This window comes from Scyliorhinus canicula, chromosome 7 (genome assembly GCF_902713615.1).
Source record: "Scyliorhinus canicula chromosome 7, sScyCan1.1, whole genome shotgun sequence".
Lineage (NCBI taxonomy): Eukaryota > Metazoa > Chordata > Chondrichthyes > Carcharhiniformes > Scyliorhinidae > Scyliorhinus > Scyliorhinus canicula.
This window is the reverse complement of record NC_052152.1, coordinates 127,545,769-127,572,926: the sequence shown is the minus strand read 5'-3', so window position 1 is coordinate 127,572,926 and position 27,158 is coordinate 127,545,769. Positions and strand designations below refer to the sequence as shown.

At 49.9% G+C, this 27,158-nt stretch overlaps 1 protein-coding gene across 1 annotated transcript in view; it reads left to right on the top strand.

Annotated features, from left to right (window-relative positions):
- The window catches only part of LOC119969362 (e2f-associated phosphoprotein), a 36,221-nt gene extending 29,894 nt beyond the window's left edge, over nucleotides 1–6,327 (top strand). Inside the window, exons 5-7 of the mRNA XM_038802904.1 lie at nucleotides 341–461; nucleotides 1,725–1,838; nucleotides 5,529–6,327. Coding sequence (XP_038658832.1) covers nucleotides 341–461; nucleotides 1,725–1,838; nucleotides 5,529–5,805 — 512 coding nt within the window. The 3' untranslated portion in view covers nucleotides 5,806–6,327. The remainder of the gene's footprint in view (nucleotides 1–340; nucleotides 462–1,724; nucleotides 1,839–5,528) is intronic.
- Nucleotides 6,328–27,158: the final 20,831 nt, after the last annotated feature.

Here is a 27,158-nt window from a genome sequence, read left to right as displayed (position 1 = left end):
GGTGTTAACTCTAAACACCACCTGAAGTGACCCAGTAAGCCACTCGGCTCTGTCGTATCAGACTGTTACAAAGATGATGCACCACAACATTCTTGAGGAGCTGAAGGTGGACAATAAGAAGCAGCCTGGCACGTGCCACCCACATCCTGTGAATAAATAAATACAAAAAATACACTTTCTACAGAGATGTCCACTGACACTTCTGATCAACATGATGTTATTTCTCTCATAAATTGCTTTGGAGCAATGGAAGCCCCCTAGCCTACCCTTGCCCTGAAATTAAAGAATGAATTTACTGACACCAGGACAACCCTACTAAATGTTGCCCTAATCCTTGCAGAAGAATGTGATTTAAAGAAGAAACGCAAGAAGAGGCAAAAGGTTCTGACAAATGATGAGCTGTTCTATGATCCGGATGAAGATGATCGTGATCAGGCCTGGGTTGACAGACAGAGGAGAGGGTGAGTGAATATTCTGTATCCGCTTCATGCTGATGTAGGAGACTTTCTCCTGGTGAGGTGGCAGCTGATGTCTGTCAGCAAGACACTGGAGTTGGTTTTGATGCTTGCTGCTGATCTGATTTTCAGTACCTAAAGCTAAATATTGAGCTGTGAGGATTTATCAGACATCCCCTAGTTCTTAATCTAACTTTGGTGACAGTAGAACAATTCTTTGCTTCCGTCTTCAAGTCACCCTCCTCAGCACAAGCTTTTTCAGGTTATCTTTGGTGCCAGTTCAGTACGGTTTTGAAATATGTTTTGCACAATGTTTTAGAATTAAATGTTCCTATTCTGGATTTGGGTTGCCAGTTGGTTGCTTATGGGGACGACTGATGGAAGGAAGAAAATTTGTTGGGGCTCAGGAACTCTCTCCACTCTGCTTTCAAGTAGTTGTTTATTAAACAATGAACACACAAGGAAATCAACTGGAAATACACTTAACTACCTCAATGGCTGTCGACAGAGTGCTGAGAACAATGGGGGATACATGGGCAATGACTAAAGTTGAAGATGAAAGCTAAAGAAACATGCAAGTAACTAGCACAGGCGTCCAAATCACAATGGCAAAGAAGACAAAACCGTGGGGAAATATCAGTTATGGTACACAGGAAATCGTGATAATATGAAAAGCAAGGAAATCCAGTAATTGGAGATTTGAAGTTGGGTAAATTTAGAGATACTGTCTACAACTATTGAGTTAATTACTTGTATTTCTCATTGATTTTCTTGTATGTTTCATTGTTTAATAAACATTTATTTTGTTTAACACCATCACAAAGATGGCTGGGACATCCTTCTCTGGTTTTCACATCGCTCCTCGCGTTATGCCTAATTGCAAATTCAGTCAAGAACGGGCGTTTCGAGTTTTCCCTTCTGGGATTTGGAAGACTCTGGCTCTTAACAACAGTCTGCTCTTTTCTCCCAAATCATGTGGTATCACCAATGTATGGGGTAGGCTGCTCAATGACCGAGAATGTCTGTAGTGGCACATGTTGTTTTTGAAAGAACAGTATTCATGGGGGGTGCTGGGTAATATGGAAAAGCAGAGGAATTTGGAGGTTCAAGACAGAATAAAAGCAGAATCACAAGAGGATCAGGCCATAAAGAAAACTTTTTTTTAAAATTTAATGTCCTAATAAGTAGAGAATATATAAGTTGGGGTGTAATGGTGAATGTAATATAATACCTCAATAAGTCCTAACTCCCAACATTCTTCCTTTGCAGATATCGTGGGTTGAATAACCAGTCAAAGCAGTCCGAAACTGCACAAGCCCCAATCAGTGATGCTGTTCTGAACTGTCCCGCATGTATGACCACCTTGTGCCTGGATTGTCAGCGGTAAGAAGTGGCAATTTGCTCCTGTGCAGATGCCAGGCTGGGAACTAGTCACAATGCCCCAGGTTCAGTACCTGGTCAGCACCAAGTTTAGTAGTTATGTTGGGGCACTTGAACTATCAGGATCCTTGCTGTGGATTAGGATCCAGGAGCCCCTGCATGTTTGAGGATACCAGGTGATACTAGACTGAGATGACTGTGATGTTCTTAACTATACCTTCCAACAGCGTCTGCCCTGGGTCACAAATGAGAAGCCAGAGCTGCAAACATAACATGTGAATCTGTTGTCCGAACAAGAGTCAGCACTTAAAGGAGGTTGGGCAGCGAAAGTGTGGATATCATGTCAACATTCAGTCAGCCATCATTCGAAATGGCACAGTTGGTTGATTTACCTCGCTTGTGGTTAGCCCAAAGACACCTAAACCAAAATCAAGTGGCATCCTTCATTTAAAAGAAACTCTAAGGTAGAGTCATATAGTCTTACAACATGGAAAGAGGCCCTTCGGCCCATCGCATCTGCACCGACCGTCAGGCACCTATCTATTCTAATCCCATTCTCCAGCACTTGGTCCGTAGCCTTGCAATGGGATTTCAAGTGCTCATCTAAATACTTTTTGTAAGTTGTGAGGATTCCTGCCTCTACCACTCTTTCAGGCAGTGAGTTCCAGATTCCAATCACCCTCTGGGTGAAAAAGCTTTTCCTCACATCTCCTCTAAACCTCCTGCCCATTACCTTAAACCTATGCCCCCTGGTTATTGACCCCTCCGCTAAGGGGATAGTGCCTTCCTGTCCACCCTAATATGTCCCTCATAATTTTATACATGTCCCTCATAATTTTATCAAATTGTGCTGTTCTTGTAAGTAAAACACTGGCAGAGTTTAATTGTTAATCTCTCTGGTATAGTTTTGTACTCACGTTCTTTTGAGCTTAGTCCGTGTGTGTGAAGTAAAGTATTGAGGAGGTAGAGAGGCACAGCAGTGTCTGACATTCTTGTGCAAAACGTAGTTTTGAAAGGTTTTGTTGCTAATCGGAGATAGTATGGGAAGGGTATGTTAAATGTACCTGGTGCCTCACAAATAAAAGTCTACATTTGAAGAAAGACTTGCATGACCTCTCGGGGTACCCTAAAGCAGGGTTTCCCAAACTAGGTTCTGCAGTTACGTCCAGCAGTTCTTTGCTAGGCCAGGTTGATACATAAAATTTGGACAATACTGTGAAGCTGTTTAGTGGCCAATGAGTAACCAATGCACTGAGAAGCAAGCTTTTGATTGGACAGGCTGGAAATTGTGGGAAATTAAGACCTCAAAGGTCCAGTCCCGGTTGAGAGCGGGGAAGAGAGCGGACGGCAGAGCCGAGAAAAGAACGGATGGCAGAGCGAGGTGGCCAGCAACCATGGGATGATCGGGGAAGTGGCCTTGGAGCGAGGGACAGAGAGATGTTGTGTGAAAGAGAATGAGAGAGATGTGAATGAGAAAGAGAGGGACGTGAGTGTGTGTGTGTGGTCAATGAAAGAGAGGGATTTGGGCTCCACTGAGTAGACCAACATTTATTGTCCACCCCTTTTTTTAATAAGGGGAAATTTAGCATGGCCAATCCACCTACCCTGCACATTTGGGTTGTGGGGGTGAGACCGACACAAACGTGAGGAGAATGCGCAAACTCTACACCAACAGTGACGTGGGGCCAGGATCGAACCTGGGTCCTCAGCGGCATGAGGCAGCAATGCTAGCCACTGCGCCACCGTGCCTCCCACGTTTATTGCTCGTCCCCAATTGCCTTTGAGAAGATGATGGTGGTGAACTGCCTTGAACTGCTGCAGTCCATGTGGTGTAGATAGACCAACAGCGCTGTCAGGAAGCGAGTCCAGGGTTTTGACTGACAGTGAAGGGTCAGCAACATATTTCCAAATTACCACAGTCTGTGGCTTGGAGCGGAACCTCCAAGTGGGGATGTTCCCAGGTTTCTGCACCCTTGTCCTTCTAGATGCTAGTGGTTGTGGGTTTGGAAAGGTGCTGTCAGAGGAACAGTGCAGTACATCTTGTCAATGGTGCTCACTGCTGCCTGTGTCCCAAGTGTCCTGTCCACAAATAATGTGTGTACCTGTGTCTGCGTGTGCCTGCGCCTCTGTGTGGTATGGGAATCTAGCTCTCCAGCAACACTCATTATTAAACAAATTTGTGAGCAAAAATAGCAATATCACTTCTCACATTAGAAATGAGAAAAATAAGGTTGGACCTAACTATTTGTTGAATAAAAGAACTTTAAAATAAATGTATATATGTAAGAAATAGAAAGTACATTTATAAATTTGTTTTTATACATTTGTAACTATTTCACAAAAACAATCAATTCTTTGTATTTAATTCTTGAACATAATAAGAATGTTTATCCAGAGTTTCATCACTACTCTTGGGAGGGAGAAAGGGTTATGTGGCTGGAAAAGTTTGGGAAACCCTAAAGTGCTTCAAATTAAGGACATTTGAAGGAAAAACAGAAAATGCTTGAAATGCTCAGCAGGTCATCTGTGGAGAGGGAAGCTGAGTTCCTGGCTGGAATCCTGTTGGCAGTGTCCTGACAACGGAACTGGAAATGTCATGGTCAGCACATGTCCCAAATCTGTTGCCCTACCACCACCCAATCTCAGTGCATCAGTGCCTCCTCTCCTGTGATCCAACAAGTTCCACATCAAAGAAACATAGCTCCACTGAAAATCCATGAGGAAGACAACCTTGCCTGCTGCATGTCACATCTAACCAGTTGTGAATCTGAAGGCACATGTTTCTTCTTTGCTGTAGAATTAATTGCAACAGTCCCATTTAATCTGATGACATTTTTTTTAATGAGTGTGTGTGACATGCTAGTGTGTTAAAAATAGTTCCTAGCGCTTGCCATCAGTAAGCTCGATCCACCTTCAGTCCGCTACAATCTAATTCCTGACTTTCATCCTGCCATTGGAAAGCTGATTCTTTACAATTGACTGCCCCCACTTGATGGTGGTGTGGGAAGAAATGGGATGGTCCATGATTGGGTGGGAGGTGTAAATGGAAAAAGCAGAATAATTACCAATAACTAAATTGCTGAAACACCAGCACTGATTCTCACAGCTTTCTAATAGTTCGGGCTTGTCAACTTGAAAATGCCATGTTTATCCCTGTTTGCTTCCTGTTCTGTTAATAATAATCTTTATTAGTGTCTTACATTAGGCTTACATTCACACTGTAATGAAATTACTGTGAAAAATCCTCTCCCCATACTCATACATTGCCCCCAGCCCCACTGTATTCTTGACTTGTATAATAACCTCCTGCACGCCACTCTATTAAATGTCTTTAAAATTGAGCAGTGGAAATAGACAAGCAGATTGGTGCAATATCTGAAAACTGTTGGCACTACCCTTTTAAAACCTTTTCATGTTGCTATTTTTGTGCAACAGACAGGCTTCATCTGAAAGTTCAGGAGGCCTCTACTGTACCAGTGACAGGAGATCTACCAGCTGCAAGGAGCTGAATGGCCTACTTTTATATTCCATGGCAAGATGCTATAAGTCTGATTGCTAGTATAAGGTTTTGGACTGTGCAAACTGGGTGGTGGTTGCACAGGCCATTTAACACAGGCAGATATCAGACACGAGAGAGCTATGTTTTGCGCAGTAATGTTATATCCTTAGTGTAATATTGTTCTCTCTTTTCAGGCATGAATTGTACAAAGAACAGTACAGAGCTATGTTTGTGATGAATTGTATCATTAACAGAGGAGAAGTTCTCAAATACAAAGAGCCAGCAAACCGGAAGAGAAGGAACAGATACAAGAGAATGAAAGGACCAACAGAATTGATTGCTTCACCACAAAATGGTGGGAAGGAAGAATTGTACCATCCAGTACGCTGTGCAGAGTGTTCAGTGGAAGTGGCTGTGTTTGACCGAGAGGAAGTATATCATTTCTTTAATGTTCTTGCCAGTCACTGCTAACAAAAAAACTTGTCAAATTTAAGAAGCACCATAAGGTTTGCTTGTGACATTTTTCAAAAGAACTTTCAAATTAACAGTTGTCAGAATGGATGTGTCCAGGCTTTGGTCGAGTAGAGGAATAAACAAATAGATCAGTGTAGTGCCAACTGATCTGACACTACTCAGCAGTAGTTGATAGCCTAACAGGTCAGTGGGTAACTGCCATGTAGAGTAGATGGTTCTTGGTCTACTCTTGGTCTGTGTTAAGTTAAAGTCCCTCGTGGTAAATTCACACGAGGACTGGACCAGCTCCTGTTTGTGCTAGCCTCTCAGTTACCCCACTGCTGCTTGCTGCCCAGCCTGGCACGGAAAGAGCATTTATATTAAGGTACTCTTAACCTGACCTTAACCTGATGTCAATCCAGCCACTAAAGACCAAGAAGGAGGGAACAATTTAAAAACATCATTGTTTGATCTAGAAATATTGACTGCGATCCTTGTACTCTAAAAAGATGTTATTAAATAAATCGTTTTGATGTTTAATGAGTTCAATGCAGTTCATCTTCAGGGAAATCTAATCTAATCATTTTAATGGTTTGAGAAGGTGATGGGAAAAGTCTAGTGATGTCGTAATTATTCATTTCATAGGAACGTCCCTGGATCTTCAGCTGTGCTTTAAACCCAGACATTTGTGAATTATTTTATCCTCTGAGACCGACAAGTAGAGAATTGTGTTGCTTCAGTTACCAGAAAGTAAAGAACTAGGGTGATTGGAGGAGATTGTCATCCTGATGGACCCACCAACTCTTGCAAGTAGCTGGTTTGCTGAAAAAGCAGCCTAGACATGGGATACAGTTTCCAATAACTCTCCTCTCTCACTCCAAAGCCTCTGCCTAGGCCCCAGTAGAGGCTGTCCGACAGGCCGGATCTGGCCCACCAAGCCTCTGGATCTAGCCATGGGGCCAGTGTTCAAAGTACACGTAAGCAAGTTCAATGAAATTCTGCAAGGAGATCCTCTAATCCCAGACTGTTTCTTCCAATTACTGTCACTGTGGATCAGTGAGCAGTGGGAGGTTGAGTAGTTTTACTGTGAGCTCTCTTTGTCTTTGATCGAGTTGTACATCCTCTAAAGGAGATGTTATGGCACTAGACCAGACCGTAATTTAAATTAGGAAACCGGACGAGAATCCCCAACAATTTTTTGATTTGTAAACTGTGAGGAAGGATACTTCATCCCCAAGGAGTGGTTCCACTGACAACTGGAGATCTTTAATATTAAAGCAAACTTCATTATTAACACAGAATTTACCCAATTAATATCCAAGAAGAAACAGCTTTTCAATTAACCATTTTAAAAATAAAGGTCTTTGAGCTTACTTTCCCATCTCCTAAATTTTCAATTTAGCAAAATCCACACACCCATGTCAGATGCCACGTATTAATAATGCTTACAATTAGTGGCTTACAGATTTATACACAAAGTCCTTGGGAGAGAAGTTTTCAGAAGTCAGTCGGGAAACACAACTTCTTGCCTCCAAATATAGGGCAGAACTCTAAAAGTGAAACTTAGACACAGGGCAGGGCTTAAAATGAAACTCAAACCGACACAGTCCCTCCCATGAGTGACATCACAGCTTGCCTAGCTGTTAAACCCTTAATCATGCCTTTAGCAGACATATTGGGCACAATTTAACCACTGTTGCACCTGTGTGGATCTGCTATCTGGTGAATAGCAGGAAAAGTAAAAATCAAGATTCACACCGGGCATGAACCACTTTGCAATTCACCTGGCTCCCTCCCAATAGCATGTTCCAGATCTTGCCCAAAAATAACAAGATTACAATTAACCCGCATTTGCATTCATTTCAATCTCGCTGGCTTCCCGGGAATTACCGGACTCCGCGATCAGAAATCACGTGGGTGTTGCTTAATATTCTTTTTCAAGACTTCCGGTTGCGGCTATGCCGAGGTAGGTTGCACGTTCGGCAGCTCTCGCCAGGCTCTTGAGGGGCCCCAACGGCATTTGTTTGACGGTTCCCAGTGTGGGAACAGTACGGTTCCCCCAGCACTGTATGGATTCGACCAGGAGTGGAGCGGTCAAGAAAGTGATTTTAGTGCAGCGAAAAGTGTGAGGGAGGAGAAGCAAGGTGGTGGTGGGTGGAGACCAAGCAGCGTGGATGCAATGGTCACAGGAGCAGCAGGAGTTCCTCAAATGCTGCTTTGCGGAGCTGAAGGCAGAAATGCTGGCGCCAATGAAGGCGTCGATCGAGAAGCTTGTGGAGACCCAGAAGGCCCAAGGGGCTGCGATCTGGGAGGTGCGGCACAAAGCCTCGGAGGACGAGATCTTGGGCCTGGCGGTGAAGGTGGAGGCGCACGAGGCGCTGCATAAAAGTGGCAAGAGAAATTTGAGGACCTGGAGATCGGTCGAGGAGGAAGAATCTTCGGATTCTTGGTCTCCCTGAGGGAGTGGAGGGGTCCGATGCCGGGGCATATGTGGTCACTATGCTCAAGTTGGACTCGAACTGAGGGTATGTCGTTGATGGGCGCGGGAGCTTTCCCGAGGCCCCTGGAGCTGGACGGGGCTCATCGAGTCCTGGCAAGGAGACTCAAAGCCAACGAACCGCCAAGGGCTGTAGTGGTGACGTTCAACCGCTTCATGGACAGGGAGTGCGTCCTGAGATGGGCCAAAAAAGAACGGAGCAGCAGGTGGGAGAATACGGAGATCCAAATCTACCAGGATTGGAGTGCGGAGGTAGAACATAGAACATTACAGCGCAGTACGGGCCCTTCGGCCCTCGATGTTGCGCCGACCTGTGAAACCATCTGAAGCCTATCTGACCTACACTATTTAATTTTCATCCATATGTCTATCCAGTGACCACTTAAATGCCCTGAAAGTTGGCGAGTCTACTACTGTTGCAGGCAGGGCATTCCACACCCCTACTACTCTCTGAGTAAAGAAACTGCCTCTGACATCTGTCCTATATCTACCACCCCTCAATTTAAAGCTATGTCCCTTCGTGTTGGTCATCACCATCCGAGGAAAGAGACTCTCACTGTCCACCCTATCTAACCCTCTGACTATCTTATATGTCTCTATTAAGTCACCTCTCAGCCTTCTCCTCTAACGAAAACAACCTCAAGTCCCTGATCCTTTCCTCGTAAGACCTTCCCTCCATACCAGGCAACATCCTAATAAATCTCCTCTGAACCCTTTCCAAAACTTCCACATCCTTCCTATAATGTGGTGACCAGAACTGCACGCGGTACTCCAGGAGCGGCCGCACCAGAGTTATGTACAGCTGCAGCATGACCTCGTGGCTCCGAAACTCAATCCCCCTACTGATAAAGGCTAGTACACCATCTGCCTTCTGAACAGCCCTATTAACCTGGGTGGCAACTTTCAGGGATTAATGTACCTGGATGCCGAGATCTCTCTGTTCATCTACACTACCAAGAATCTTGCCATTAGCCCAGTACTCTGCATTCCTGTTACTCCTTCCAAAGTGAACCACCTCACACTTTTCCGCATTAAACTCCATCTGCCACCTCTCAGCCCAGCTCTGCAGCTTATCGATGTCCTGTATCCTATAACATCCTTCAGCACTATCCACAACTCCACCGACCTTCGTGTCATCTGCAAATTTACTAACCAATCCTTCTACACCCTCTTCCAGGTCATTTATAAAAATGACAAACAGCAGTGGCCCCAAAACAGATCCTTGCGGTACACCACTAGTAACTGAACTCCAGGATGAACATTTGCCATCAACCACCACCCTCTGCCTTCTTTCAGCTAGCCAATTACTGATCCAAACCGCTAAATCACCTTCAATCCCATACTTCCTTATTTTCTGCAATAGCCTACCGTGGGGAACCTTATCAAACGCCTTACTGAAATCCATATACACCACATCAACCGCATTACCCTCATCCATCTGTTTGGTCACCTTCTCAAAAAACTCAATAAGGTTTGTGAGGCATGACCCACCCTTCACAAAACCGTGTTGACTATCGCTAATCAACTTGTTCTTTTCAAGATGATTATAAACCCTATCTCTTATAACCTTTTCCAACATTTTACCCACAACCGAAGTAAGGCTCACAGGTCTATAATTACCAGGGTTGTCTCTACTCCCCTTCTTGAACAAGGGAACAACATTTGCTATCCTCCAGTCTTCCGGCACTATTCCTGTCGACAAAGACGACATAAAGATCAAGGACAAAGGGTCTGCAATCTCCTCCCTGGCTTCCCAGAGAATCCTAGGATAAATCCCATCTGGCCCAGGGGACTTATCTATTTTTACACTTTCCAAAATTGCTAACAACTCCTTGTGAACCTCAATCCCATCTAGCCTGGTCGACTGTACCTGAGTATTCTCCACGACGACATTGTCTTTCTCCAGTGTAAACACTGACGGAAAATATCCATTTAACGCTTCCCCTATCTCCTCTGATTCCACACACAACTTTCCACGACTATCCTTGATTGGCCCTAATCTTACTCTAGTCATTCTTTTGTTCCTGATATACCTATAGAAAGCCTTAGGGTTTTCCTTGATCCTATCCGCCAACGACTTTTCGCGTCCTCTCCTTGCTCTTCTTAACTCTCCCTTTAGGTCCTTCCTGGCTAACTTGTAACTCTCAAGTGCCCTAACTGAGCCTTCATGTCTCATCCTAACATAAGCCTTCTTCTTCCTCTTGACAAGTGCTTCAACTTCCTTAGTAAACCACGGTTCCCTTGCTCGACAACTTCCTCCCTGCCTGACAGGTACATACTTATCAAGGACACACAGTAGCTGTTCCTTGAAAAAGCTCCACATTTCGATTGTACCCATCCCCTGCAGTTTCCTTCCCCATCCTATACATCCTAAATCTTGCCGAATAGCATCATAATTGCCTTTCCCCAGCTATAATTCTTGCCTTGCGGTATATACCAAGGTGGCCAAGAAGAGATCTGGTTTCAATCGGGCTAAGGCGGTTCTCCATCGGAAGGGGGTGAAGTTCGGGATGCTGCAGCCAGCACGACTGTGGGTCACATTTCAGGATCGACACCACTACTTTGAGACGCCAGATTCAGTCTGAAAAATTGGACTCGAACTGAGGGTTTGCCATGGGGGGGGGGGGTGCTTATGGGGGTTACTGTGTTTTGGGAATGTTCTGTTTTTGTTTGGTGCTGGGGGGGGAGGGGGGGGTTGGGTGAATGGATTTGATGTGAGGGCTATGTGAGAGTGGCCGTCGGAGTTCGAGGAGTAGGGCCCCGCGGAGGAAGAGGGTGGTTGGAGGCCCGGGGATAGGAAGTTGGGGTTAGGCCGCAAAAAGGGAGCTGCACCAGAGGGGGCGGGGCCGGCTTGGGTGGAAAGCGCGGGCTTTTTCCCACACCAGGGAAGAACGGGGCCAAGGCCGGGGGGGAAGGGCGGTGCTGGAGAGGAGCGCACACTGATTGCCAGGGGGAGGTGGGGGGGATTCTCACACTGGGGGGGGGTCATTGGAATGGCGGGAGAGGCCGGGGTCAGCAGGAGTCAGCTGACTTATGGGAGTGCCATTGGGGGAGCAAAATGGCTGGATGAGGATCTAGCTGGGATGGGGGGGAGAACTGGGTTGCTGCTGCATTAGCCAAGGGGAAGCTGGAGGTAGGAGAAGGAGTCGGGGCGGGAGTCCGCCGCCTGGGGGACTGGAGGGTGCCGGAGGCATGGGCACGTGGCTGGCCTAAATAAGGAGATGGCAGGGCGGGAAACCCCCTGATCCGGCTGATAACTTGGAATGTGAGGGGCCTGAACGGGCCGGTCAAGAGGGCCTGGGTGTTTGCGCACTTAAAGGCACTGAAGGCTGACGTTATGCTCCAGGAGACGCATCTGAAAGTGGCAGATCAGGTTAGGCTGAGAAAGGGGTGGGTTGAGCAGGTCTTTCACTCGGGGTTAGATGCGAAGAATAGAGGGGTGGCGATTCTGGTGGGGAAGCGAGTGTCGTTCGAGGCGCTGAACATCGTGGCAGATGGTGGTAGGTTGCAGGGGGTGCTGGTGGACGTGTATGCCCCAAATTGGGATGATGCCGGATTTATGAAACACATGTTGGGTTGGATTCCGGATTTGGAGGTAGGAAGCTTGATAATGCTTCAATATGGTGCTGGACCCAGCACTGGACCGTGCTGGGTCCAGGAGGGGTAGGAGGCCGGCTGCGGCCAAGGTGTTCAGGGGGTTTATGGACCAGATGGGGGGAGTGGTTCCATGGAGGTTTGCTAGGCCAGTGGCCAGAGAATTTTCTTTTTTTTCCCACGTTCATAAAGCCTACTCCCGGATAGATTTTTTCATCATGAGTAGGGCGCGAATCCCGAAAGTGGAGGGAACGGAATATTCAGCCATAGCCATCTCGGATCATGCCCCGCATTGGGTGGAGCTGGAGCTGGGGGAGGAGAGGGACCAGTGCCCGTTGTGGCGCCTCGATGTGGGACTGTTGGCGGATGAGGAGGTGTGCGGGCGGATTTGGAGGTGTATCGAGGGATACTTAGAGGCCAATGACAATGGGGAGGTGCAGGTGGGGGTAGTCTGGGAGGCGTTGAAGGTGGTGGTTAGGGGAGAGCTCATTTCCATTAGGGCCCATAGGGAGAAGAGAGAGAGGAGGGAGAGACTGGTGGGGGGAGATATTACGGGTGGACAGGAGCTATGCAGAAGCCCCCGAGGAGGGGCTACTTAAGGAGCGACGGAACCTCCAAACGGAATTCGACTTACTACGGGGAAAGTAGAGGCGCAGTGGAGAAAAGCCCATATGAGTATGGGGAGAAGGCGCGTCGGATGCTGGCACATCAGCTTCGTAAGAGGGAGGCGGCGAGGGAGATTGGTGGAGTTAGGGATAAAGGGGGAAACACGGTGTGGAGTGCGGTGAAAATAAATGAGGTATTTAGGGACTTCTATGGGGATCTGTATAGGTCTGAGCCCCCGGTGGGGGAGGAAGGGATGCGAGGATTCCTAGATCAGTTGAGATTCCCAAGGGTGGAGGAGGAGCAGGTGGTTGGGCTGGGGGCACCAGTTGGGCTGGAGGAGCTGGTTAAGGGATTGGGGAGCATGCAGGCGGGGAAGGCCCCGGGACCGGACGGGTTCCCGGTTGAATTTTACAGGAAGTACGTGGACCTGCTGGGCCCGTTGCTAGTGAGAACTTTTAATGAGGCGAGGGAGTAGGGGACCTTGCCCCCGACAATGTCCAGGGTGCTGATTTCTTTGATTTTGAAGTGGGACAAGGGCCCATTGCAATGTGGGTCGTATAGACCGATCTTGCTCCTCAATTTTGATGCTAAGTTGCTGGCGAAGGTTTGGGCCAGGAGAATTTTTTAAAAAAAATAATTTTTATTCAAATTTTTCAACAACAAATTTTCTCCCAACAGTTAAAGTAAACAAGGTGTAAAACTAAACAGAAACAGAAATCCCCCCCCAATACAAAGTAATAAATTAATAACTAATAACAATGCAAGAAAGAAAAAGAAATAGCAAACACACAGTCGCAAAAACAAACCCCTTTAACAAATCCCGAACCCCCCCCCCCCGCCCACTCGCCTATCCCCCACCCCCCCACCCCGGGTTGCTGCCCAGAACATGTGGGTGTGGTTCGCCGGGCCTCCCGAACACCTCCTGCACCTGTCTTTCCCCCCCCCCAAAGAACCGGCTCATCCTGGCCCCAGTTATGTGCACCCTATGCAGCACCTTCAGCTGAATTAAGCTGAGCCGTGCGCAAGACAAGGACGAGTTCACCCTCCGCCACCTGCCGCTTAACAAACGCCCTAAACTGCATATACCTGAAAGCATTCCCAGGGGGGAGGCCCCACTTCCCCTCCAACTCCTCTAAAGTCGCAAACTTCCCATCGAGGAAAAGGTCCCCCATCCGCCTGATGCCGGCCCTATGCCAACTCAAAAACCCACCATCCATTCTCCCTGGTGCAAACCGGTGATTGCCCCATATCAGGGCCCGCACTGAGGCCTTTACTTCCCCCCTGTGCCGCTTCCACTGCCCCCAAATTTTGAGGGACGCCACCACCACCGGACTCGTGGAATATCTTGCCGGGGGAAACGGAAGTGGGGCCGTCACCAATGCCCCCAAACTCGTACCCACACAGGATGCCACCTCCAGCCTCTTCCATGCGGCACCCATCCCCTCCATCACTCACCTGCGGATCATTGCCACATTCGCAGCCCAAACCGCCTGCCTCCCTTCTTTGCTACAGGAATACCCTCCTTACTCTCGGGGCCTTCCGCACCCACACAAACCCCAGAATACTCTTATTCACCCTTTTGAAAAAAGCCTTCGGAATCAATATGGGGAGTCACTGGAAAAGAAACAAAAACCTCGGGAGCACCGTCATTGTAACCGACTGGACCCTGCCCGCCAACGAAAGCGGCAGCGCGTCCCACCTCCTGAACTCTTCCTCCATCTGTTCCACCAGCCTCAAAGTTAAGCCTGTGCAGGTCTTCCCAGTTCCTAGCTATCTGGACCCCAAGATATCTAAAGCTCTTCTCCGTCCTCTTCAACGGGAGCTCCCCTATCTCCCTCTCCTGGTCCCCCAGTTGCAACACAAACAGCTCACTTTTCCCCACATTGAGCTTTTAGCCCGAAAAGTCCCCAAGTATCTTCAACACCTCTGTCATCCCCCCAGCCGGATCCGCGGCGTACAACAGTAAATCGGCTGCGTACAACGACAACCGGTGCTCCACTCCGCGCCCCCCCCCCCCCCCCCCCCACCCCCAGCACAATCCACCTCCAGTTCTTCAAATCCCTCAGCGCCATGGCCAAGGGCTCAATCGCCAACGCGAATAGCAGGGGAGACAAGGGGCACCCCTGCCTCGTCCCCCGGGAAAGCCAGACTTCCTCCGACCTCCTCCCGTTCGTCACCACACTCTCCACCGGGGAGCTGTACAGCAACCTCACCCAGCTGATGATCCCTCACCAAACCCAAACCTCCTCAGCACTTCCCACAGGTAACTCCACTCCACCCTGTCAAAAGCTTTCTCCGCATCCATCGATGCTACTATTTCCGCCTCCCCAGCCACCGGCGCCATCATCAGAACATTAAGAAGCCGTCGTACGTTGACATTCAGCTGCCTCTCCTTCACAAACCCCGTTTGGTCCTCATGGATAACCATCCGGACCACATCTTCCACCCTTCTGGACAGTACCTTTGCCAACAACTTTGCGTCCACGTTAAGGAACGAGATCGGCCTATAGGACCCACACTGGAGAGGGTCATTCTCCCGCTTCAGGATCAAAGAGATCATTGCCATAGACATCGTCGGGGGCTGAGCCCCCCCCCCCCCCCCCCCCCCCACCTCCCTCGCCTCGTTCAGGGTCCTTACAAGCAGCGGGCCCAGCAGATCTGAAAACTTCTTGTAAAATTCCACCGGGAACCCGTCAGGTCCCGGCGCTTTCCCTTTTCTGCATTCTCCCCAGCGCCTCCATCAGCTCCCCCAACTCGATTGGGGCCCCCAGACCCTCCACCCGCTCATCCTCTACTCTTGGGAACTCCAGCCCATCCAGAAAGCGGTCCATTCTGCCCGCCTCCCTTGGAGGCACCGCCTGGTACAGCCCCTCGTAAAAGGATCTGAAGACCCCATTGATGTCCCTGCCACCCCGCACCAAGTTCCCTCCTGCATCTGTGACTCCCCCTATCTCTCTCGCCGCCTCCCGCTTCCGGAGCTGGTGGGCCAGCATCCGACTTGCCTTCTCCCCATACTCATATACCGCCCCCTGCGCCCTCCTCCACTGCGCCTCCACCTTCCGGGTGGTCAGTATATCGAACTGCGCTTGGAGACAGTGCTGCTTCCTCAAAAGCCCCTCCTCCAGGACATCCGCATACCTCCTATCCAGCCTTACCATTTCCTCCACCAGCCTCTCCCTCTCGATCCTCTCCCCCCTCTCCCTGTACGCCCGAATGGATATAAGCTCTCCTCTAACTACTGCCTTCAGCGCTTCGCAAACCACCTCAACTTGCACCTCCCCGTTGTCATTGGCTTCCAAATACCCCTCTATACCCATACGGACCCGGCCACATACTTCCTCCTCTGCCAGAAGCCCCACATCTAACCTCCACAGCGGGCGCTGATCCTTCCCCTCCCCCAGCTCCAGGTCCACCAAATGCGGAGCATGGTCAGATATGGCTATCGCCGAATACTCCGCCCCCACCACTCTCTGGATCAGCGCCCTGCTGAGAACAAAAAAGTCAATCCGGGAATAAGCCTTGTGAACATAGGAGAAAAAGGAGAACTCCCTACCCACCAGCTTCAAGAACCTCCAAGGGTCCACCCCTCCCATCTGATCCATGAACCCCCTCAGCACCGAGGCCGCCTGCCGGCCTCCTGCCCGTCCTAGACTTCGAGCGATCCAGAGCTGGATCCAGCACCGTATTAAAGTCCCCACCCAGGATCAAACCCCCCGTCTCCAGGTCTGGGATCTGGCTCAGCATGCGCCGCATGAAGCCCGCATCATCCCAGAAGGGGGCGTACACATTGACCAGAACCACCCGCTCCCCCTGAAGTCTACCACTCACCATTACATATCTACCTGCACTATCCGCCACCACATTAGATGCAACAAACGACAAGCCCTTCCCGACTAAGATCGCCACCCCTCGATTCTTCGCATCGAGCCCCGAGTGAAACACCTGTCCTACCCAGCCTCTTCTCAGCCTCACCTGATCCGCCACCTTAAGGTGCGTCTCCTGGAGCATAGCTACGTCTGCTCCCAGACCCCTCAGGTGTACCAAGACCCGGGACCGCTTCACCGGTCCATTCAGCCCCCTCACGTTCCATGTGACCAGCCGAATCTAGGGGGTCTTCCCCCTCCCTCTGCGCCGGTCAGCCATAGCTCTCCCATGGCTCACCACGTGCCCATGGAACCCCCCAGGCCCGTTCCCCATGGTGGCAGACCTCCCTCCCAGCCCCCCCCCCCCCTTCACCAGCCATTTCCCTACAGCCCCTGCAGCAGCAACCCGGTACCCCCCCCACTCCCTCCCCCCCCCTCCCCGAGCTGGGACCCCCCCAGCTGTGTAACCCGTATATTTGTACTTCCGTAAGTCAGCCGACTCCTGCTGACCCTGGCTACCCCGCCATACCGACGACCCCCCCCCCCCCCCCCCCCCTCGATGCAACGCAACCACAAATCTCCCCTCCTAGTGCCGGCCCCGCCCCAACTCCTCCAGCGCGGGAAGAAAGCCCGCGCTTCCATCCCGAACCCCCCCCCCCCCCCCCCCCCCCCCAGCCCAACACGCGGGAAAAAGACGGGCACATGACCCAGCGGGACCGCGAACAGCTCCCCAACCCTCCACCAGTGGAAAAAACTGAAAAGCACCACAGTAAATAAATAACATCCCCAAAAAATGAAGAAGCAAGCAACAAAAAAGCAACATCAAACATAGCCATTAAAAACGAAAGGATACCAAGGAGGACAAAGCCTCCGGACAATGTACATCATTCCCCAGTCCTCAGTTCGAGTCCAATTTCTCTGCCTGGACAAAAGCCCAGGCCTCATCCGGAGAGTGAAAGTAGAGCTGGCAGTCCTTGTAAGTGACCCAAAGGCAAGCCGGCTGTAACAGGCCAAACTTCACCCCCTTCCTGTGAAGCGCTCCCTTCACCTGATTGAAGCCAGCCCTTCTCCAGATCCAGCAGAGGGCAGCAGAGCAGAGCTACTGATTGGCTGTTCCGGGGAAATTTGCATACGTGCAGTGCAGTCAGCCTAATTTGAAGGCGTACCTGCGAAAGAGACCCGAGGAGTTCGAGTGAAGGCAAGCATCCAGCAGAGGGCAGCAGAGCAGAGCTACTGATTGGCTGTTCCGGGGAAATTTGCATACGTGCAGTGCGGTCAGCCTAATTTGAAGGTGGTTTGTGGAGGGGCTGTTGTCAAGTGACAATTAAACCCGAAACACTTCGTCAGTGTTTCCCTCCCTACTTCTTCCTCTAACCAAAAAAAAACCACAGTCGTTGGGAAGCGGGAGCAGGGGCCTGTCGTGAAGGTGAGTGAGTGCCTTTAAATTTGCTCACCTTTCAGCGGGAGCAGGGTTTGAGGGAATATCAGGTAAGCTCTTCCTTTCCTTTTCTTGTTTTTTTTTAATCTAGAGGTGATGTCAGGGAAGGCAGTACAATGCTCCTCCTGCAGAATGTTTGAGGTGAGGGACGCCGTCAGTGTCCCTGCTGATTTCATCTGTGGGAAGTGCACCCAATTCCAGCTCCTCAAAAACCGTGTTAGGGAACTGGAGCTGGAGCTGGATGAACTTCGGATCATTCGGGAGGCAGAGGGTGTCATAGATAGAAGCTTCAGGGAGGTAGTTACGCCAAAGAATAAAGGTAGATGGGTGATGGTAAGAGGGGCTGGGGGGAAGCAGTCAGTACAGGGATCCCCTGTGGTCGTTCCCCTTAGTAACAAGTATACCGCTTTGGATACTGTTGGGGGGACGACTTACCAGGGGTCAGCCATGGGGTACAGGTCTCTGGCACAGAGTCTGTCCCTGTTGCTCAGAAGGGAAGGGGGGAGGAGTAGAACATTAGTCATTGGAGACTCCATAGTTAGGGGGATAGATAGGAGATTCTGTGGGAACGAGAGAGACTCGCGGTTGGCGTGTTGCCTCCCAGGTACCAGGATCCGCGATGTCTCAGATCGTGTTTTCGGGATCCTTAAGGGGGAGGGGGAGCAGCCCCAAGTCGTGGTCCACATAGGTACCAACGACATAGGTAGGAAAAGGGATAGGGATGTAAGGCAGGAATTCAGGGAGCTAGGGTGGAAACTTAGAGCTAGAACAAACAGAGTTATTATCTCTGGGTTGTTACCCGTGCCACGTGCTAGCGTGAGAGAGCAGTTGAACACGTGGCTGCAGGGATGGTGCAGTGGGGAGGGTTTCAGATTCCTGGACAATTGGGGCTCATTCTGGGGTAGGTGGGACCTCTACAAACGGGATGGTCTATACCTGGACCAGAGGGGTACTAATATCCTCGGGGGGTGGGGGGGGGGGGGGGGGGGGTTTGCTAATGCTCTTCGGGAGGGTTTAAACTAATTCAGCAGGGGATTGGGAACCTGAATTGTAGCTCCAGTACACAAGAAGCTGAGAGTAGTGAGGTCATGAGTAAGGTTTCAAAGTTGCAGGAGTGTACCGGCAGGAAGGAAGGTGGTCTAAAGTGCGTCTACTTCAATGCCAGGAGCATTGGGTGAGCTTCTGGCATGGGTTGGTACCTGGGACTTCGATGTTGTGGCCATTTTGGAGACATGGATAGAGCAGGGCGAGGAATGGTTGTTGCAGGTGCCGGGGTTTAGATATTTCAGTAAGTTCAGGGAAGGTGGTAAGAGAGGGGGAGGGGTGGCATTGTTAGTCAAGGACAGTATTACGGTGGCTGAGAGGACATTTGATGAGGACTCGAATACTGAGGTAGTATGGGCTGAGTTAAGAAACAGGAAAGGAGAGGTCACCCTATTAGGGCTTTTCTATAGGCCTCCGAAAAGTTCCAGAGATGTAGAGGAAAGGATTGCAAAGATGATTCTGGATAGGAGCGAAAATAACAGGGTAGTTGTTATGGGGGACTTTAACTTTCCAAATATTGACTGGAAACACTATAGTTCGAGTACTTTAGATGGATCCGTTTTTGTCCAATGTGTGCAGGAGGGTTTCCTGATGCAGTATGTAGATAGGCCAACAAGAGGCGAGGCCATATTGGATTTGATACTGGGTAATGAACCAGGACAGGTGTTAAATTTGGAGGTAGGTGAGCATTTTGATGATAGTGACCACAATTCGATTACGTTTACTTTAGCGATGGAAAGGGATAGGTATAAACCGCAGGGCAAGAGTTATTGCTGGGGGAAAGGCAATTATGATGCGATGAGGCAAGACTTAGGATGCATCGCCTGGAGAGAAAAACTGCAGGGGATGGACACAATGGAAATGTGGAGCATGTTCAAGGAACAGCTACTGCGTGTCCTTGATAAGTATGTACCTGTTAGGCAGGGAGGAAGTGGTCGAGTGAGGGAACCATGGGTTACTAAAGCAGTTGAATCACTTGTCAAGAGGAAGAAGGAGGCTTATGTGAAGATGAGACGTGATGGTTCAGTTGGGTCGCTTGAGAGTTACAAGTTAGCTAGGAAGGCTCTAAAGAGAGAGCTAAGAAGAGCCAAGCGAGGACATGAGAAGTCTTTGGCAGGTAGGATCAAGGATAACCCTAAAGCTTTCTATAGGTATGGCAGGAATAAAAGAATGACTAAGGTAAGAGTAGGGCCAGTCAAGGACAGTAGTGGGATGTTGTGCGTAGAGTCCGAGGAGATAGGAGAGGTGCTAAATGAGTATTTTTCATCAGTATTCACACAGGAAAAAGACAAAGTTGTCGAGGAGAATACTGAGATACAGGCTACTGGACTAGAAGGGCTTGAGGTTCATAAGGAAGAGGTGTTAGCGATTCTGGAAAGTGTGAAAATAGATAAGTCCCCTGGGCCGGATGGGATTTATCCTAGGATTCTCTGGGAAGCTAGGGAGGAGATTGCTGAGCCTTTGGCTTTGATCTTTAAGTCATCTTTGTCAACAGGAATAGTGCCAGAGGACTGGAGGATAGCAAATGTTGTCCCCTTGTACAAGAAGGGGAGTAGAGATAACCCCGGTAACTATAGACCAGTGAGCCTTACTTCTGTTGTGGGAAAAGTCTTGGAAAGGTTTATAAGAGATAGGATGTATAATCATCTGGAAAGGAATAATTTGATTAGAGATAGTCAACATGGTGTTGTGAAGGGTAGGTCGTGCCTCACAAACCTCATTGAGTTCTTCGAGAAGGTGACCAAACAGGTGGATGAGGGTAAAGCAGTTGATGTGGTGTATATGGATTTCAGTAAAGCGTTTGATAAGGTTCCCCACGGTAGGCTATTGCAGAAAATACAGAGGCATGGGATTCAGGGTGATTTAGCAGTTTGGATCAGAAATTGGCTAGCTGATAGAAGACAAAGAGTGATAGTTGATGGGAAATGCTCTGACTGGTGTCCAGTTACTAGTGGTGTGCCACAGGATCTGTTTTGGGGCCGTTGCTGTTTGTCATTTTTATAAATGACCTGGAGGAGGGCGTAGAAGGATGGGTGAGTAAATTTGCAGATGGAGTTCTGGACAGTGCAGAAGGATGTTACAAGTTACAGAGGGACAGATAGATAAGCTGCAGAGCTGGGCTGACAGGTGGCAAATGGAGTTTAATGCAGAAAAGTGTGAGGTGATTCATTTTGGAAGGAATAACAGAAAGGCAGAGTACTGGGCAAATGGTAAGATTCTTGGTAGTGTGGACGAGCAGAGAGATCTCGGTGTCCATGTCCATAGATCCCTGAAAGTTGCCACCCAGGTTGAGAGGGTTGTTAAGAAGGCGTACGGTGTGTTAGCTTTTATTGGTAGAGGAATTGAGTTTCGGAGCCATGAGGTCATGTTGCAGTTGTACAAAACTCTGGTGCGGCCGCATTTGGAGTATTGTGTGCAGTTCTGGTCGCCACATTATAGGAAGGATGTGGAAGCATTGGAAAGGGTACAGAGGAGATTTACAAGAATGTTGCCTGGTATGGAGGGAAGATCATATGAGGAAAGGCTGAAGGACTTAAGGCTGTTTTCGTTAGAGAGAAGAAGATTAAGAGGGCACTTAATTGAGGCACACAAGATGATCAGAGGATTAGATAGGGTAGACATCGAGAGCCTTTTTCCTCGGATGGTGATGTCCAGCATGAGGGGACATAGCTTTAAATTGAGGGGAGATAGATATAGGACAGATGTCAGAGGTAGGTTCTTTCCTCAGAGAGTAGTAAGGGCGTGGAATGCCCTGCGTGCAACAGTAGTGGACTCGCCAACACTAAACGCATTCAAATGGTCATTGGATAGGCATATGGACGATAAGGGAATAGTGTAGAGGGACTTTAGAAGGGTTTCACAGGACGGTGCAACATCGTGGGCCGAAGGGCCTGTACTGCGCTGTAATGTTCTATGTTCCATGTTCTCTTCGCCACCTCCGCGCTCCAGTCCGAATAGATCCTAATGTCCGCATTCTCCCACCTGCTGCTCCTTTCCTTCTTCGCCCATCTCAGCACGCACTCTCGGTCAACGAAGCGGTGAAAGCGGACCAGCACCACCCTGGGTGGCTCTTTCGGCCTGGGCTTCATCAACAGCACTCGATGGGCCCCCTCAGGCTCCAAGGGTCCTTGGAACGACCCAGCGCCCATTAACAAGTTCAGCATCACAACAACGTAGGCCCCCAAATCCGAACCTTCCAGCCCCTCCGGGAGGCCCAAAATCCGCAGGTTCTTCCCACGGGAGCGGTTCTCCAAGTCCTCCATCCTTGCCAGCCATTTCTTGTGAAGCGTCTCGTGCGACCACCTTCACTGCCAGGCCCAGGAGCTCGTCCTCGTTCTCCGAGGTCTTTAGCTGTAGCTGCCGGATCTCTGCAGCCTGAGCCGTCTGAGTCACCATGATCTTGTCCAGCGAGGCCTTAAACTGTTCCAGGGTCTCAGCCTACAGCTCCCTGAAGGAGCACTGAAGCAGCTCCTGCTGCTCCCATGCCCACTGCTGCCACACTGCCGGTTCCCCGCCCGCCGCCATCTTGTTTTTCTTGCCTTGCACCTTTCTTTGCTTCACAGTCGATTTTCTGACCTCTGCGCTCCTGGTCCAGCCCATCCACCGGCAGCCGAGCACAGTGGCCGCGTTCCCACCCGGGGAAAAGTCCAACCAGCACCGCTGCGGGCTGTTAAAAGAGCCCAAAAGTCCAAAAATAGGGGGAGCCACCGAACGTGCGGCTTAGCTCCGCATCACCGCAACCGGAAGTCCCGGCCACGAAAATTGAGGACTCTGTCCCGGGGGTGATTCATGAGGACCTGACGGGATTTGTCACGGGTAGGCAGCTCAATACTAATGTGCGGAGGCTCCTCAATGTGATTATGATGCCCTCGGTGGAGGGGGAAGCGGAGGTAGTGGCGGCTATGGACGCGGAGAAGGCCTTCGATCGGGTGGAGTGGGAGTATCTTTGGGAAGTGTTGCGGAGGTTTGGGTCAGGCTACTATACAAAGCCCCTGTGGCGAGTGTGGCTACGAACTGTTGCTCGTTCTGGGTGAGTGTGCTTTACACTCAATTTGGCTCTGTTTCGTTCCTTAGCTCTAGAGTCGCCACGTATCGTTAAGATACCGCCACAAGTTTCAAGTTCAAGTTCAGACCAATAACTCAATACACCAGTTAGTAAGTTCAAACAAGACACGTTTATTATAATACAGTTATCTACTAATTATGCATATAAAACTACAAGACTAGGCTAATCCTATCACTAACAGGCCAATACTTATCTGGAATAAGGGAACTGCTGGATAAGGGAACAATGACCTCTTGCTTTGTCCTGGATCCGCAGGCTTCCAGTCGGTGTGGACTAAAGGGGTCAGGAGTGTCTACTCTCGTAGCGTGCGTTGTATGACACTTACTTGATGGTGATTGCTGACCAGGCCTCTCCTTCTCAAGGTCTTCTGCTGCAACGGTGTTCTGCTGGGAGGGCTGGCTAAGAGAGCGAATCAGTTCTGGGACCTGACTTTTATAGGTCCCAGGGGCTTCGTATCCTTCAGGGTGGACCTTCTATAAACCTGCAATCGATTGGGTCTCTTCCCAATCGATTGATTTGAATTTCCCCAATAACGGGGCTGTCCCTCGATCACCGGCCGATTCCTTACACCTTATTGGTGCACTTTGTCTTAGACTCTACTGGCGCCGGTATGTCTGGCCTTCCATAGAATGTTTAACTGTTGTGTCCATTGTGCCTGGTAATTACCGTAAATCGCTTCATTAATATGCGCAGCTTGTTAGTTACAATTCTGTTGGGTTTCTGTGGCAGCTAGAATACAGGGGATTCTGCAGACTGCTGGGTTCTTTGCTAATGTTCATTTTACCCTGAAATCTTTGCGTTCTTCCATTTTGTGTGAGAAAGTGGCCAACCCAGGTGGCTACACTCCTTCCTTGTGATCCTAACACGAAGGCGGAAGGATCACCTAAGTACGGTGTCTCTGTTCCCTGACCTCAGCGAGTTCCATGGCCTCTGCACTTTCCTCAACTATGCAGAAAAATTTTATCCACAATCTCTATTTGGCGCTATGTCATAGGGGACATGCATTATCAAAATCACAACGGGAACCTCTAACCTTAAATAAACTACACTCAACTTACATTCAATCATTCTAAACTTCCTATCAATACAAACTTACAGCAGCATTCATGGCACATTTCTCTGACTCGGCAGTCGAGCTCAGAGGTACAAAACATTTAAAAACATCCTATATATCGCCGAGGTACGGGAGCGGTAGGCTCTCCTTCGCCATTTCCTCATCCTAAGGGTCTGAACTAGGATGCAGACAATTGCTAGTGCCAAAAGCGATTCTATCACATAGGACAAGGAGCACCAAGTCAGGGATCTGGTACACCAGGTCGGGGTAGTGTTGCCGTCTACTGGGCTTGGAGTGGTCTGTGTCTGGGAAACATTAACGGCCGGGGTGGGGGTAAGGGGATTTCCGGTCGCGCGCAAATGAACAAAAGCGATGAAGAAAAATACAATGGCTGTCATCTTCCTTCTCTCTTCTCTTCCTTCTGTTTTCTTTCTTGTTGATCTTGCTCTGATCCTGCTTTGGCCCCTCCTTCGAACGTCCGAAAAATAGGGGATCAAGCATAGTATCTGTTAGTGTTCTGCTTAATACCTCGTGATGGAACCACCAATTCATGAGACACGTGCTTTCAGATATGAACAGTGGTTTTAATCTACTTACTTCAGAGCCAGCCTGTTACCCGTTGAACTCTCGATGATCTCAAGCTGGCTCTGGACACGGTTATTTATACAGCAGTCTAGGGGGAGGAGTCGTGGGCGGAGCCAAGGGTGGAGCCCTGTACAAACTCCTGAGCATTCCCAGAGCTACTCCCCCTAGTGGTCGGATAACGCTACTGCACTTACAATAGTATTGGTAAATACAGTGTGAATTACTAAGTGACATTCACCACATTCACCCCCTGCAAAAAAATCAAGCCCGGCGGGGGTGGTGGTCTACAAAGTAAGTCTGTCCGGTGGTCGAACTGTCCGCTGTGATCTGCGGAGCACCGGGGTTGCAGCCTCTTGCGGTGGCTGGATGGGTGTTGTGTGCTGGGGTACAATGGTGGACTCCAGAGAGGGTTGTGTCCGAGCTTCATACTCTTCTGGTTCGTCCGGGGACTGGGGGCGCTGGGGGCTGGCCGGAACTGGTGCACGGAACTGGTGGAGCGAACTCGTGGGCTCAGGAGCGTGAGGGGGAGGCAGCATAGGGTGTAGGGTGAGGGGTCCTTCTGTGGGGGTAGAGGGTGCGCTGGATCCGGCGGGTGCCAGATCCCGGAGGGATACTGTGTCCTAGCGGCTGTCAGGGAACTCGACGAAGGCGTACGTTGGAGTGGAGCAGGCACACCTTCTCAACAAGGGGGTCGGTTTTGTGTGCCCTGACCTGTTTCCTCAGGAGTACCGGGCCCCGTGTCCTCAGCCATGCCGGAAGTGAGACCCCCGTGGTAGTGCCCCTGGAAAAATTGAAGAGCCTCTCGTGAGGGGTTTGATTGGGCGCTGTACATAGGAGGGACCTAATAGCGTGGAGCGCGTCTGGGAGGACTTCCTGCCACTGGGAGACTTGGAGCTTTCTAGACCGGAGGGTCAGTAGGACGGTCTTCCAGACCGTCGCGTTCTCCCTCTCCACCTGCCCGTTCCCCCTGGGGTTGTAGCTAGTAGTCCTGCTCGAGGCGATGCCCTAACTGACAGGTACTGGCGCAACTCATCGCTCATGAAGGACGAACCCCGGTCGCTGTGTACATAGCTGGGGAAACCAAACAGGGTGAAGATACTATGCAGGGCCCTAACGACTGTGTGGGAGGTCATATTGGGACACGGGATAGCTAATGGGAAACGGGAGAACTCATCTACGACGTTTAGAAAGTAAACGTTCTTGTTAGTTGAGGGGAGTGGCCCTTTGAAATCAATCGCAAGGCGTTCAAAGGGCCTAGAAGCCTTGACCCAGGTGGGCCCTGTCTGGTCTGTAGAAGTGCGGTTTGCACTCCGCACATAGAACATAGAACATAGAACAGTACAGCACAGAACAGGCCCTTCGGCCCTCAATGTTGTGCCGAGCCATGATCACCCCACTCAAACCCACGTATCCACCCCATACCCGTAACCCAACAACCCCCCCCCTTAACCTTACTTTTTTATTAGGACACTACGGGCAATTTAGCATGGCCAATCCACCTAACCCGCACATCTTTGGACTGTGGGAGGAAACCGGAGCACCCGGAGAAAACCCACGCACACAGGGGGAGGACGTGCAGACTCCACACAGACAGTGACCCAGCCGGGAATCGAACCTGGGACCCTGGAGCTGTGAAGCATTTATGCTAACCACCATGCTACCCTGCTGCCCATATCGGACAGTCCCTGGTGACCGCTTTTACCTCCTCGTTGGAGAAAGGCAGGTTTCGGGCTCTGATGTAGTGGGCGAGCCGGGTGACCCCCGGGTGGCAGAGGTCATTGTGGATGACTTTCAGTCGGTCAATCTGCACGCTGGCGCATGTCCCGCGGGATAGGGCATCTGATGGCTCGTTGAGCTTCCCGGGTCGATACTTAATATCGTAATTATAGATGGAGAGTTCGATACTCCACCGAAGAATTTTATCATTTTTTATTTTGCCCCATTGCGAGTTATCAAACATAAAGGCAACCGATCATTGGTTGGTGATGAGGGTGAACCTCCTACCTGCGAGGTAGTGCCTCCAGTAACGAATAGCCGCCACAATGGCTTGTGCTTCTTTCTCGACTGAGGAGTGTCGGAGTTCTGAAGCGGAGAGGGTACGGGAGAAAAATGCAACTGGTCTCCCTGCCTGATTTAGTGTGGCTGCTAGAGCTACCTCTGATGCGTCGCTCTCAATCTGGAATGGAGTGGATTCATCCACCGCCCGCATGGCCGCTTTGGCGATGTCCTCCTTGATGTAGTTGAGGCCTGGCGTGCCTCAGCTGACAGGGGAAATCGTGTGGCCTTAAATAGTGGGCGGCCTTTGTCCGCATATTAAGGGACCCACTGGGCGTAGTAGGAGAAGCCCAAGCACCGTTTGAGGGCCTTGGGGGCAATGGGGGAGGGGGAGTTCTAAGAGGGGGCCCAGAGAGCGAATCAGTTCTGGGACCTGACTTTTATAGGTCCCAGGGGCTTCGTATCTTTCAGGGCGGACCCTCTATAAACCTGCAATCGATTGGGTCTCTTCCCAATCGATTGATTTGAATTTCCCCAATAACGGGGCTGTCCCTCGATCACCGGCCGATTCCTTACACCTTATTGGTGCACGTTGTCTTAGACTCTACTAGCGCCGGAATGTCTGGCCT